At 38.5% G+C, this 13,556-nt stretch overlaps 1 protein-coding gene across 2 annotated transcripts in view; it reads right to left on the minus strand.

The window, feature by feature from the left end:
- The window catches only part of LOC103538040 (zinc finger protein 385D), a 154,315-nt gene that overhangs the window by 116,135 nt on the left and 24,624 nt on the right, over window positions 1–13,556 (minus strand). For both annotated transcript variants that reach the window (XM_008504338.2, XM_030445216.1), the window contains exon 2: window positions 7,997–8,139. In XM_008504338.2, the coding sequence (XP_008502560.2) occupies window positions 7,997–8,139 (143 nt within the window). The remainder of the gene's footprint in view (window positions 1–7,996; window positions 8,140–13,556) is intronic.

Raw genomic sequence — 13,556 nt, forward strand, 5'->3', positions numbered from 1 at the left:
GTAAGGTAATGCTAAGAGAAAGATAACAAGAAAACTTTTGTTGAAGTCTGGGTTGATACTTGCAGGATTCCCAGCAAGTTAGTTAGTTAGTTCCACTTAGTTGCAAACAGAGGCCAAAAAATTTTAGAGAATGTTGCAGGGGGATTAAGGCTAGATTTAGTAGGATGCTCCTTTACAATGCATGAAGTCCAAAGAAAAGCATAGCTATCATTCTGAAGACAACTGCTAGGGAGCTGAAACCCTTCTCCCCACTCTTGCAGTGCAAAACAAAATAACAACCATGCAACCACAGGCAACCATGAGAAGATTACCTGAGGCTTGAAGGAACTCTCATTTATACAGAGTCAGAATATAAACTCTGTTCCCTGCCTGTGACATAGAGAATAGACCATATATAAGAATACACAGACAGAGTATTACTGGAGATCCTTATCAACCCTAAACTAACTCAAAATGAGAAAGAGAAATGCTGTGAACACTTCCTTTGCATCAGAGACTCAGGGTTTTACAGGAATTTCAAACAGAGGCCAGGCTGTACATTAAGGATTGAAACATGCAGCAAATAATTCTGGCCAATTCCTAGAATTCAAAATGCCTGAATATTTCATAGTGATGTTGGTTCATTCCTGTTTTGCAAGCATCAGATAAAAACATCTGAATTGCCAGGGTGTTCTTCTGTTTGCTCATTCCCTAATCCCTCTTCTTCCCCTGCAGGCTTTCTAATTAAATGACCTGAACAGTGAAGAAAATGTTATTAGGATAAAGAACTCCTGAACCAAAACATTATTTTTACAGTCTTCCCTATTCTGAAAAATATGCAGCTAAAGAGCAATAGAAATATAGACCATAAAGAAGAACATAACTACCTTGCAGCTCAATTGCAGTGCTATGGAAAGGAAAAGACCAACCCAACCCCCCTCTTTCTAAACACCTGTAAATGAGCAGCCATGCAAGAAATATCCCCAGAAACAACAATCTCCTGTTTATCTAACAAATTAACAATTTGCTGCACTACAGTCCTCCACCTGATAAAGGTCCTTCTCATGGTAATAACATTAAAAATCAGCAGAGACTGTATATTTTAGTGCCAAGTTTTTCTACATAGACAGTATTCCATTTTGATTCACATGAAACTGAGGCCATTGTGTTGTCCCCTGACTGCCTTCTGGAACAAAGTATTTGACAGCATGTCGTCACTACTGAACTTTAAATGATTTTATATGCTGAGGAAAGATAGTCTAGTTATTCTCCTTTACTCACATAAGTCAGAATACATAAAACAAAAGCACTGTGAAGTGACATTTTAAAAATCTGGGTTCATTTTGTAGATATCAGGCTACTGATGTTTAGAAAAAATAACATGTATTTAAGATTCCTCCTCTACTCTTTGCTATCAAAAGCTTCATCTTATTCATAATATCCAGAAAATTGGAATGTCATTTCTGCAGCCCATATCTCTCTTCTAGATAAAAAAAAAGTATCCCGGACAAGAGCCTAAGGAAAGGATTTTTCAAACATCTTCTGGCAGCTTTTTGACAGGTTTTCACCATATATCCTGGCATAACTCTTCCCAGAAATACTTGTCAGCAAGCAGATTTTGATACATTGTCCGTTTCTATCATTGTATGGCCACAATAAGACAAGACTACATTTCCCAAGCAACTACAAAGATACACCCAGCATGAGCTAAGTCAGTGGTCACCAGCAGGTCAGGCAGAGCTTGGCAGCAGTTTTAAATTAAACAAGCCACTGCACACTACCAGTACCTACAAACACAAGCTTCACTTCTATAAATACAGAGTGCAGCCTTTGTGCCACTCTGGAATCACAGTAATCGTTGCAAAAGACTTTTAATATCATCAAGTCAAACCATTAACCTAACTCTACTGAATCTGGTGCTAAGCACCACATCTACATGTATTTAAACATCTCCAGGGATGGTGATTGAGCCACCTCCCTAGGTAGCCTGTTCCAGTGTTTGAAAAACCTTTCAGTGAAGAAGTTTCTTCTAATAGCCAATCTAAACTTCCTCTGACACAACTTGAAGACATTTTCTCTTGTCCTGTTGCTGGCTACCAGGGAGAAGAGACAGACACCCACTTGGCAATAAGGTCTCCCTCAGCTGTTCCTTAAACATAAGACTCATTCTCCAGACCCTTCACCAGCTCTGTTGCCCCTCTTTGGACACACTCCAGCACCTCAAGTGTCTTTCTAGTAGTGGGGGCACCAAAACTGAGGGCAGTATGAGAAGTACAGCCTCAACAGAGATGAATATAGGGGGACAATCACTTTCCTAGTCCTGCTGGCTACACTGTTCCTGATACAAATCAGGATGCTGTGGGCCTTCCCAGCCACCTGTCTACACTGGAAGCTGCCAGGATGTTGCTTAGGTTGGTTTTCAGGAAGCAAGGTGTAGTGAAATGAGGCAACCAGGTGCCACTAATTGCCAGGGAGTGGCATGAGCTTGTGTTAAACCCACCTGTGCCTAATTAGGGTGGGCCCCCACTGCACATGAGCAGGAGCAGGGGGCCAATAAAAGGTAAGGCCTGAATCACAAACTCAGCTCACACTGGAACTCACAATCTCAGCATGCTTGGCTTTAACTGCTTCTTTCAGCACTGCACTACCTTCATTGCTCCACTAGAGCTCTTCGCCATGAGGGTGAGGCTTTGAGGAGACTTGAACCTGCAGCCTCAGGCATTGGTCGGGTTGTCTGTGTAACAGCGTGTTAGCCGGCTGCGCCACTCAAGCTTCACCCCTGGTCCTGCTCATGCGCAGTGGGGGCCCGCCCTAATTAGGCACAGGTGGGCTTAACACAAGCTCATGCTCACTACCTGGTAATTAGTGGCACCTGGTTGCCTCATTTCACTACAGCAAGGAGCTCCCACTGGAGCATTACCTTAGGAGCCCTAATCTATTGGCAGCAGACTCTGATACCTCCTCCTCCTTTCTCACTTGGCAAATCTCTGCTAGGGGAAGGTGAAACATGAAGGTCTAAATATTGCATTGGGAGCTTTTGGCACAGAACAACTTAACAGGAAAAATCAAGGGACTGAACACAGATTACTATAGATGGATCATGGGAATGAAATGTCTGTAGAGTAATGTAATTTTCCATCCACCTTTAGAATAATTGTGATATTGCCACTGCTCTTCCAAGTCATAAATTTATAGTCTAGCTGGAACGCTGTTTCTTTCCAAAAGATGCTTATTTGGAAAACCTTTCACTACCAAGAAAGGGAGGATCAGGCTTTAGTTTGCAGTTATGATGTAGTTTTTTCAAGCAACAGCTTTATTCCTGTTTATAATGGTTTACTCAGATCTGGTACGTTGTGGACCTCTTCCAATACAGATTATGCTCATACCACAGTCTGCAAAGCCTGATATAATATTTTTTAGATATTTTTCCAGGAAAATGGTTAGCATATTCTTCAAAGAGAAAACAAACTAAGACTGCAATGCACTGTCTGATTTTCCATCTAGCAATGGCAAATGTCCTAGATTCGTAAATTTTAGACTCTGTTGCTCAAGAGACAGAATTTATAATTCTGTCATCTTTAGAAATTAGCAAAAGTTGGTTTCCGAAGCATCCATGCTTTGAGGATGTTGGACTTTGGAGACAATAAGGTATAAAACAAGATCCAACTCAAGTTTTTTCTTCTATGGGAGGGTGTCTTAAGGCTGATACTGATGTCTAGGAAAATTAAGCATTTCCTCTTAGACCAGGGACACATATCATTATTTGTCTACAAGTTCATTTATTTCTAAACTTGGATACCTTGTTAATGTATTTGGAACCAAACATTAACTCATGAACAGACACACCACATACACATATTCACGTGCTCACAGACAAGTGGGCTTTTCACTACAACTGCTAAAGCTTTGTGTCTCTAAGAATTAATTCTTAGAAGAACACTGATTTTAAGCTTCTCACTCTGCAGATGAAAATGCAAAATTATATTAAATGTTTGCTAAATGATCTCAAGCATTTTTCAGAGTAAGCAATTTGATTATTTTTCTATTCCTCTGACAATCTCCAAATCATATTTTTAAAAGCTGTATCATTATTGCTTATAGTCATAGTTTCTTTCATTCATAAAATATAGCCATTTGATTCCTGTGCATATGAATCATCTTCTTCTATCAGATAAACTTGCAATGAACTTGTTATTCCTCAGGGTCTGCACCAGTGGGCTGGTTTGAGTTTAAACAGCTGTGTTGTTAAAATTTCTTTTTACATTCAACTTGAGGGTACACATTTGCTTCACAGTTAAGAGCACAGCACCTACAAATGTTCAGCTAACCAGATTGTTAATTGGTATGTTTGTTTTATTCTTTCCTTTATAGACAGAAAATGTTATCCTGAAATGGTATGGTTCAAAGGTTCACATGTTTTCTTGCTCACATTTCTCACATTACTCACTTTTTACTTTTCCCTCTTCTAAGTGTCCAGAGATATTAATGACAAAGGTTTCCACACCCCATGTTATCTCTCCTGTACTCTGCTCCCATGACAGCTTTTGCTTTCATAGAAATCATCGCTGAAAATTTTCCTGAGAGGTGGCCAGGAAAAACTGAGCTAGCTTTAGACCAAAATCACCAGTAAAAGAAGAAAATAATTACTACATTTGCAACAAACTGAAATAGAGTGAAAAAAGTTATAAAACACAGTACCTTACTATGATAGTTTTCGGTACTTAAGATCAGTATTTGGTTTTGTTAGTTCTTATCTATGTGTCTGAGATTCTCTCTTGCTAAATTATTTCCACTTTCACCTCTCCTAATATTTCTACCCACTTCATCTGAATCTTCCAACTCCCTTAAGATTGTCTTTAGATAAAATTAGAAGCATAATTGCTTGATAAATGGGAGCATTCCGCTGTAAACATACAAGACAGTGTCAGCATTTCTGTCATGTAATTTCTGAGTGGAATTTAATGTATCAGCTGTGAATAACTTATGACCTGTCCCATAATGTGGGGATTCATCCAACCAAATGCAGATGCAGCTGAGGCAGTACCTCATTATAGTCAGCAGAGATGAATGGGAACTTTCAGGGTTCACTTCACCTCTTGCCAAAGCAGACATATTACTTGCATTGCAACATATCGTTGTGTATATAACATAAAACATTTGAGAAATTTTTCATTTTTCTCCTTTATCTTTTGCAAAGAAACAGTCTGGTTAGCTCAGATGCCTGTGCATATCGCAACCAAACTCTCAAGTTGAGTTAGGATGGCCATAGACTACTTCTTTTCTGTGAAAAATGACAGATTTTTTACTCAAATTTCTCCTTGATCATGCTCTTTACAAGTGAATGCTGTTGAAAAGCGGACAGTAAAAGGCTAAAACTCAGGACTTCCTTCTAGCCTCTGGGGAAGTAGCCTGGACATGTTGTCAATTATCTTAGTTTCTGTGGAGTCCTGTGAGGGTAAAGAGTTTATTTGAAACCTGTTTCCTAAGACATAATCTATGACCCTGACACCTCAAAAAAGTTAAAGCTAATTTATCAATAACTCAAAAGGACAGCATCCAGTTCAGGGGTTCAGAGTTCTGAGTCTTTTACTGACCACCTGCTTGACCTTGTTTTGGCCACAGAACACAAATGCCTCTCCTCTGACACTGTAGGATTGTCAATGAAGACAATGAACATTAAGCATTCTAAACAGCTGCAGTCATTCATGAGCAAGTATATTTACAAGATCATTTTTTGGTTAAACACTTGTTTTCTGTCTCACATTCACATAGCTGAAGCCCTTTTCTGACATCCTGTTTAAAGTCTAATGTGAATTGTGGGTTACCTTCTCCTCAGGCTGATAATGCTCAGCAGCAGCTAATACATCCCCAAAAGATTCAACAGAATCCATATTTCCAGAAATAGGCAGAACTTCTCAGGTAGCCTACATGTCTAGAGGATGCCATTAACCAGCTGTAGCATATTGGCCAAATATAGCAGCGTTCAATAATGTACTGTTCAGAAAGAAAATGGGAACACTGAGAAATGATGCTGCATGTCAGCACACATGATGAGAAGGCAAAGGTCATGTTGCAAGGCAGAGATGATGAGCAGCGAGAAGGGTGACAACACTGCTGATGACAGCATCCTTACACTCAGGAGTGATGTATTCAGCAAAAGGGGACTTAGAAAGCAGCCACATATCATGGTACAGCATGCTTTGCACGGGAACAAACTTCAGAGTGCTGCTAAAAAGGACTGAGAGTCTCACCCTTGAAACCTAGGTTTAGTTTACTAAAAAACTGAAGAGACCGGGAGTCCGCAAAGTCCAACAACAGTGCTTATACCAAATTAGAGACTTCTACAATAATAACAACAGGGGTCTCTTTTTAATTTTTTTGTCTCCAAATTAACACTACCATATCTTCCCCTACCCCAAGATAGTATAAAATTAATTCTTTGTAAGAAAAAAGAAACTCCACATTCATAGAACAACACAAGATTAACAATTACTTACTCAAATTCATCATTAAAGTTGCATTTGAATTATGCAGAGTTAAACAATTTGCAAAGCAATTGGATGACTCTGAACCATGGAGAAGAAAGAGATTATAATAGACAATTACCAAAAATTCAGGTGGCCTATTAAATAAAATACAAATAGTGATCACAAAGCAAAACTGGTAAGAAAAAAACCCTAACACATACTAAACAAGTCTAAAGGTATATCCATTTCATGAGTTATCAATAACCTGGTTAAAATCAGCATATTTAAAAACTTTGCTGCATACCTTGATACATTTTAAAATTTGAAAAGTTCCTTTATAATAAAAGTTCCTTGTAATAACTGACATAGTTTCTGAGCATTTTAAGTCTTGCAACGTACAGCTTCTCTGATCTCTAGTAATGGTATGAATTGCTTGAATTAAAGACTGCATAAATACATATTTTTGATGATTAGCTTACTTTAATTACTTGAAAGCAAAATGAATATCCATAAAAGGTAAATAAATGGAATTATGGAAATTTCAATTATGGCAACTTGTTATTGATTACTATAAATTGCTTCTAGAATGGGCATGTTCTTTTACTAAGCTTAATTATTATTATAATTAAGATTTTTTGTATGTTAATTAGAATTGTTTTGGCACAGCAATTTCCACCCCTCTCTGCATCTGTCAAAATAGGTAAGCACACACATTTAGTTTTTCCTTCATATATCTCATATATGTAACTAAATAACTTCTCAGCGTACATTCACATTGAAAAGGGGCATAACCATACAAAGTAAAAATTAACACAAAAATAATTTATTTTTTTTTTTACTTTTAGAGAATTAAATAGCTAGAAACTGAAAAGCTGAAGAATTCATGACATTTGTCAGTAAAATAATGAAAATATCTAAGATGGAACAAGATTTCTATAGTCATAGATAATATGGCTAAGTAAAAAATTACTAAAGAGAAATCTAACCTCATTTTACCCTAAAGACAAGAGAAAGAAATTACCCTTGTCTGAAAAAATATACTGAGTAGTTTGCCAATGAATAGCCCATGTGCAAGTTAATGCTGTACTCATTCTTACTTTAATTGCCTTGACAGCTTTACATTTTGTAGCCACTCCAATCTGTAAATTTTAAGTATTTTTTGGGAAGCCTGTGGAAGACAGAATGTAGAATATTATGACTGAAAGTTTCACTCCCTAGGAGTTGCAGTGAACCATAGGTTAGTGAAACTCTGCACATCTTAAATCAGAGTGGGAAACTCACGAGCCCTGGGATCGAATAGGGCCTGCAGTTTTATTGCATGTCACTTGGGATCACATAATTTTTTCCTTCTCCATTACTTCTGGCTACCACTCAGCTAGACTTTAATTTACAGTTTACCAGTGTGGCTAGAAGAACAATTTGGCCCTGGGTAAGGGAGGATATTCCAGGTTTAATTGAGTACATAAAATTCTACTTTGTGCCCTCTTGAGTCTTCCACGGAAAGTGTGGCTCAGTGATGCTGGGACAGTGACTGCTAGGAGTGTACTTACTGCATTGAAGTTGGGGAAGAGATTGACTGCGGCAGCTGTGTCCAGAGGGAAAGGAAGAAATGGTTTAATATCCAGCGACGGCTGCAAAGGCGGAGCAGGAGGACGCACTAGGGCTGGAAGAGCAGGGCTCTGGCATGTACCACCTATGTGCAGAAAGAGACAAGGAATTCAGCAAGTTCTGTGTTTAGGGGGAAAAAAAATCCAGCCACCCACGCACAACGCAAAAAAGGAACAATAGAAAGCCACTATTGGATTAAACAAATAGATTTTTATTTGACCACCAGCTACTGCATTATTGAAAAAAGAGCACAGCTGACTCAGTGACTGTTGGTTATAATTCTTTGCCAGTTATTGCTTCAGGTATAAATCATTTCATCTAGTAAACCATTTCTCTCCCTGGACTATCTGGAACAATAGTTCAGCGCATGTCTGACTTCCCTTTAGAACTTCAGCCAGTCTCATCTGCTGTAATTTCAGTGTTTCATCTCAGCCCTATTACTCAATCCTCCTAAGGCAAAATGCTCCAGAAGAAAAAGAACAACTATTTGTTCTGCTCAGCAAAAGTAATGTCACTTGCAGACTTGTGCTTTTTTAATTAAGCACTTACTTAAGGAACTTACAGTTTCAGAGTCAACTTAAACCTCGCATACGTGACATACCCTACTGCCTCAGGAGTTGATCTGCACAAATCTAACATAAGAACCATTTCAGCAGCCACCAAAACGTGGCTTATGGAAAGGGAACCCTTTTTGCTCTTGCAAAGGGTGCAGATGATTCAGACTCTGAGCGGCAGAAAGCTCCTCCCAGCTAAGGCTATCAACCACCAACTCTGTAGGAACATAATGCAAATGAAGAAATCCCCTTGCATACCAATAAGTCACTACCTGTTTGCAGCAGGTCCTGATTTATTTATTTGTTTGCCCCTTGCCACAGTCAGCTAAAAGCTGGAAGTATCCAAGCCCATTCTCAGCTTTCAGTGTCTCCCGTGTTTTGGTTGCACTCCAAGACATCAATTCCCTGTTAATTAAATACTATTTGGATCCTAAGAAACTGATAAAATATGCCAGTGTTCTTCTAATCTAAGAGGCAGGCAACAGACTGTAAAAACCTGCTGGTGAGAGTCCAAGAAACATTAAAAAACTCAAAGTGTAAGGGGAGTTTTGCCCCATTCACTCAACAGAAACACAGCACAGGGAGAGATCGAAAATCTGTTCCTTTTTTTTCTTCTTGTACACACAGGTACTTCATTAGACAAGCTGCATACATTCTTGAAGAGCCCAAATGTGAAGCAGTCAGAATGATATATGGAAACTCTCTGTATTTGGCCAGCAAATGTGCTAACAAGGTTTGCAATTTAATGCACCTAATTGAGGGCTAAGAGCAAAGGATTCAATTAACCAGTTGTAGCTGATCATCCACAGTTCTGCTTCTAGGTATAAAATCAGTTGGAGCCAAATTTTCAGAGGCAGTATTTTTTGCCAACTTTCAGCTTCTCTATCAAGCATTTTACTAAGAATCATTGAAAGGAAAACATTAGACATTAGTAAATCAAAGGTATTGGATTAGATTTCCCTTCAGTCCTGCACTGTTTTCTGCCCCAGAGTGACATTTTGGGAGTAATTTCTGTAGTTACCTCAATATAGGAGCATACCAAATCACTCTTTTGAACACAATAGCGATGGATATGGGCTACAGAGAAGCAGAGGGCAAGCAGCTCTGCTTTCCATAGCCCACCAGAATAGAACCACCAAGTATTTAATGATTGCCATTGGTTTGGCAATTGCTACACTCCTGTGGAATCATTAAAAACCAGTGTAAAAAAACCCAAAAAACAGGTAGTGTTAAACAGGTCAATCTCACCCTCTATGAATAGGAAAGGATCATAAAGATATTTTTTTTTAGATGCTGGAAATATTTTAATTCTCATGTAAAGCTTTTACAGATCATGGAGGGAAGAAGTTATTCCTTGAGAATACAAAACTTACTGAGAAGTCTCCCAGTTGCACCTGAGGTTTTACAGAATCACACATAAATGTCAAAGTTAGCATTTGCCTGACAAAACCAAAGAAATGGAAGCTGATTAAGTATCCTCCAACTCACAGATGCACATTCAAACTGGATTGCAAAATATTGCTTATGGCGGGGGACAAAGCTCTTCAAGTGGATTACTTCAGTGCTATGGAGGGGAGACTTGCAGGTCTGGATTACCTAGAGCAACACTCTTGCTATTCCATGCTCTTCTAAGACATTGTGCCATGAAGGATGAGAGAGTTCTTTCTGATTCCTTTCTGTGGCATTACTAGGCACTCACACCTGGTGCTGCCAGCCAGTGCTGCAAAAAGTCATCTGGGGACAAGAAGAATATTTAAAAGGAAAAAATCAAACCATCTCTGCAGGGGTTTGGCTGAGGCTTAGAGCCTCTGGAACAGAGTTTAAAATCTACCACAGCCCTGGCTACAGTGGCACAGAAAATGAGTATGTTCAGGAGCACAGCTGATCTGTTTTTGCAATAGTGTCAGACATGACCCTTAATGATGAAGCATGTGATAGGTATCATGAAATTTGAACTTTTGTTTGAAAGAAATTCTCTAATGTTTATGGCTGCAAAAATTATCTTTTATTTCCATTTAATGGGCAGAGTCAGACTTGAGAATCAGCAACATAAAACCTGAAGCAGTGGCAACCATTTTTGTGATTCAGCCTAACTGAAAAACATTTGGAAAACATTTGGAATGTCAACATTAACTATTTCCCATCTTATCCTTCAGCAGAGGGATAGAGAAGGACAGAGGTCCACCAGGAAGAGTCCTAAAAGGGCACATGTAGAGAAACTCAGTAAAGAATGCACCATCACGGGCATCAATGATGACAGAAGGAAAACATGAGAACAGAGAAAGCTAAACTGAAGAGAAAGAAAGCAGAACACACTAAAACTCATAAATCAGAACTTACTTTGAAAATCAGTGGTTTAGAAAATTACTGTAGCAAGATATGGGTATTTTTTTAGTTATCCAGTACACTGGATAGAAGTGAGGAACCACAGAGATTGCTTATGACTGTTCTAATTTTCTCTATGATAAGCTTGCACAAAAAGAACTACATACATTTCCCTGTGCAGATTCCCAGCTTTCCCACTGCATATCAACACAAAATGAAGGTTCAATGTCAGCTTTTTTATAGACTTATCATCAGCAAGCTTTGGAGTTCCACTTTTACCAGTAGAGTCAGGATAATGTCCCACACATGGATGTCCAAGGCCTGTGTTTGGCTTCATGCTCTGTGGTGTTACTTGGCTTCACATAGACATCCCTGCCAAAAACTAGGTGCAAGCACTTCCTGACTTAGAAGTTATGTAGGGCAGGACAGGTCTAAATTTACAGTTTATCAGTAGCATGCTACAATTTCTTAAAATAGGAGGATACAATGCATTTACTTATTCCAGTGTTACAAGTTAGGGGTTATAGTCTAATGTTTTCTTAGAGAAGAAGAATCTTTCCAGCCAGTTCACATCCTAAGTGGAAGAGGAATGTTCCAGGCATTTGGGAAAATCACGTCAATGTTTTTACCTTAATTTTCTAAGTAGGAAGCACAGGAATAATGCAACTTCTTAGCTCAGCATTTTAATCGAGGCTGAGGTAATAATTTATTTCTTCAATTTTTCAGGCAATTTGAAACACAGCCACTATAATCTCTTGGCCAGAGTCACTAACAATATGTCCAAAGTAAGAGTGTGTAAACAAGTTTGAAGAAAAACTTGCCACAAGCATCACCCCTTCCTGTATCTCATTAAGACAGTTTTTGGGAACTCCCTCAGTGTCAATCACACAGTGCATTTTTAAACAAGGATGCACTTTTTTGTCTCCAGATGGGACTAGACATTTTGCTCTACCACTAGGCTTTGCAATACAGTTTTAAGCTCTGAGTGCACACAGCTTACATAGCACAAAGCTGTGGGTGCAACACGAGGTTCATGCTCTTTATGGCATCACCTGCTCAAGTGGTTCTCCTTCAGAAACTACTGATGTTCATCACTACATCACCTTTCTCACCTGTATACGAAATCAAGGGAAGACTACAGAAACACTCAGATGTTAAGATGATTCCTTCAGGTTCAGCCTCAAACTGTCTATTCCATAAAGAATTGTCACCTTTTTTTTGAGTTGAAATGTGAAGAAGTATTGGTTTCCAAACACCACCACTCCCACCCCTTGTTTGGACTTTAAAGACTATGTTTCAGTATGGATTTGAAAGTAGATCTTATAATGAGAAGTCATTGTAAAATGAGGAAACCAATATTCTTAAAAATTCTGAAGTTTTGACCTTAACTGAAAGATATTTTTTTCACAATTCTTTAAAAAACAAAACAAAAACAAAAGAAACCCAACCAACCAACCAACCAAAAAACATCTTCAGGAGAAAATTTTTACTTTCAATGAAATAGCATGTTCTGATAAGAAAGTCTCTCATGTAAATTCTTGTGCCCAGTTAACCTGAAATGTGCCTCAGATCAGTGTCAGGTAAAGAGTATAATTGACTGTAAGTACTGCCCCTAAATTCTGGATTAAAGAGAGCACAAATGGACATGATAAAGAAGGTATATATATTTATATATACACACACACACACAGGATAATAGTAAGTTTTCTCAAAGTTTTGGAGGAGGCCAAGATCTCTGTCCCTCAGGTTCCCCTAAAAACCAGCTCAGCCATTTGGCAACCTCACGTTACTATATTTTGTGACTTGGCTATAAAGATGTTTCACATCTTCCTCTGCATAGCCTTCCCTCATGCACATTCTCATTCTCAGTTCTTTAAACTCAACGGCAGCTTTAGTTTCCAGAAAAAGAATTACCAGGTCTATTATCAAATAGCATTTCTTATGGAAAGATCCAGCCCAACTTTTGCAGGCACAAACAATCTAGGCAATTATTTTGCAATGCATTTGGAACTTGGAGGTATGTAAACTGGGCAGGAACTCTAAACTAATACCTCATTAATCTAAATCTTTTGCAGTTCTTCCACCACTAGCTATTACCACCATAAACACCAAGAAAAAAAGCAAATCTCTGCAGAATTCCACTTTCATTCCCTCATTACTTTGCAATTCTTTCCTTCTGGCCACAGGTAAAGCCATTTTCAATACCTCAGACACACCCTAAACTAATGTTCAATTACCTTCCATCCTGAGGTTTTTTTTCCACTATCATAAATAGGTTTCTACCAGACATGGATATTCCCAAATTTTCCACCCCTTGTCATGCTTTTCCAAATATTCCCATAATAGGTTATTTGAAGTCAAAACAATACACACAATCTACTTTGGCAGAAGCTTTCAGCTGGTATGACTCAGTGGAATAGCTGGAAATGTACCACTGGTTTCCAGCTTAGAAGTTAACTTCTAGGCAACTTAAAAAGGTAACTTTAAAAAGTGGTTTTGTATGTGTGTGGTTTTGCTTGTTTGGTTGGTTTTGGTGGGGTTTTTTGGTTTTTTTTTTTGTTGTTGTTGTTGTGGTTTTGGTTTTTTTTAAGTATAGGATCCTAATATCTTACAGTTCACACCC

The sequence above is a fragment of the Calypte anna genome, chromosome 2, assembly GCF_003957555.1.
Source record: "Calypte anna isolate BGI_N300 chromosome 2, bCalAnn1_v1.p, whole genome shotgun sequence".
NCBI lineage: Eukaryota > Metazoa > Chordata > Aves > Apodiformes > Trochilidae > Calypte > Calypte anna.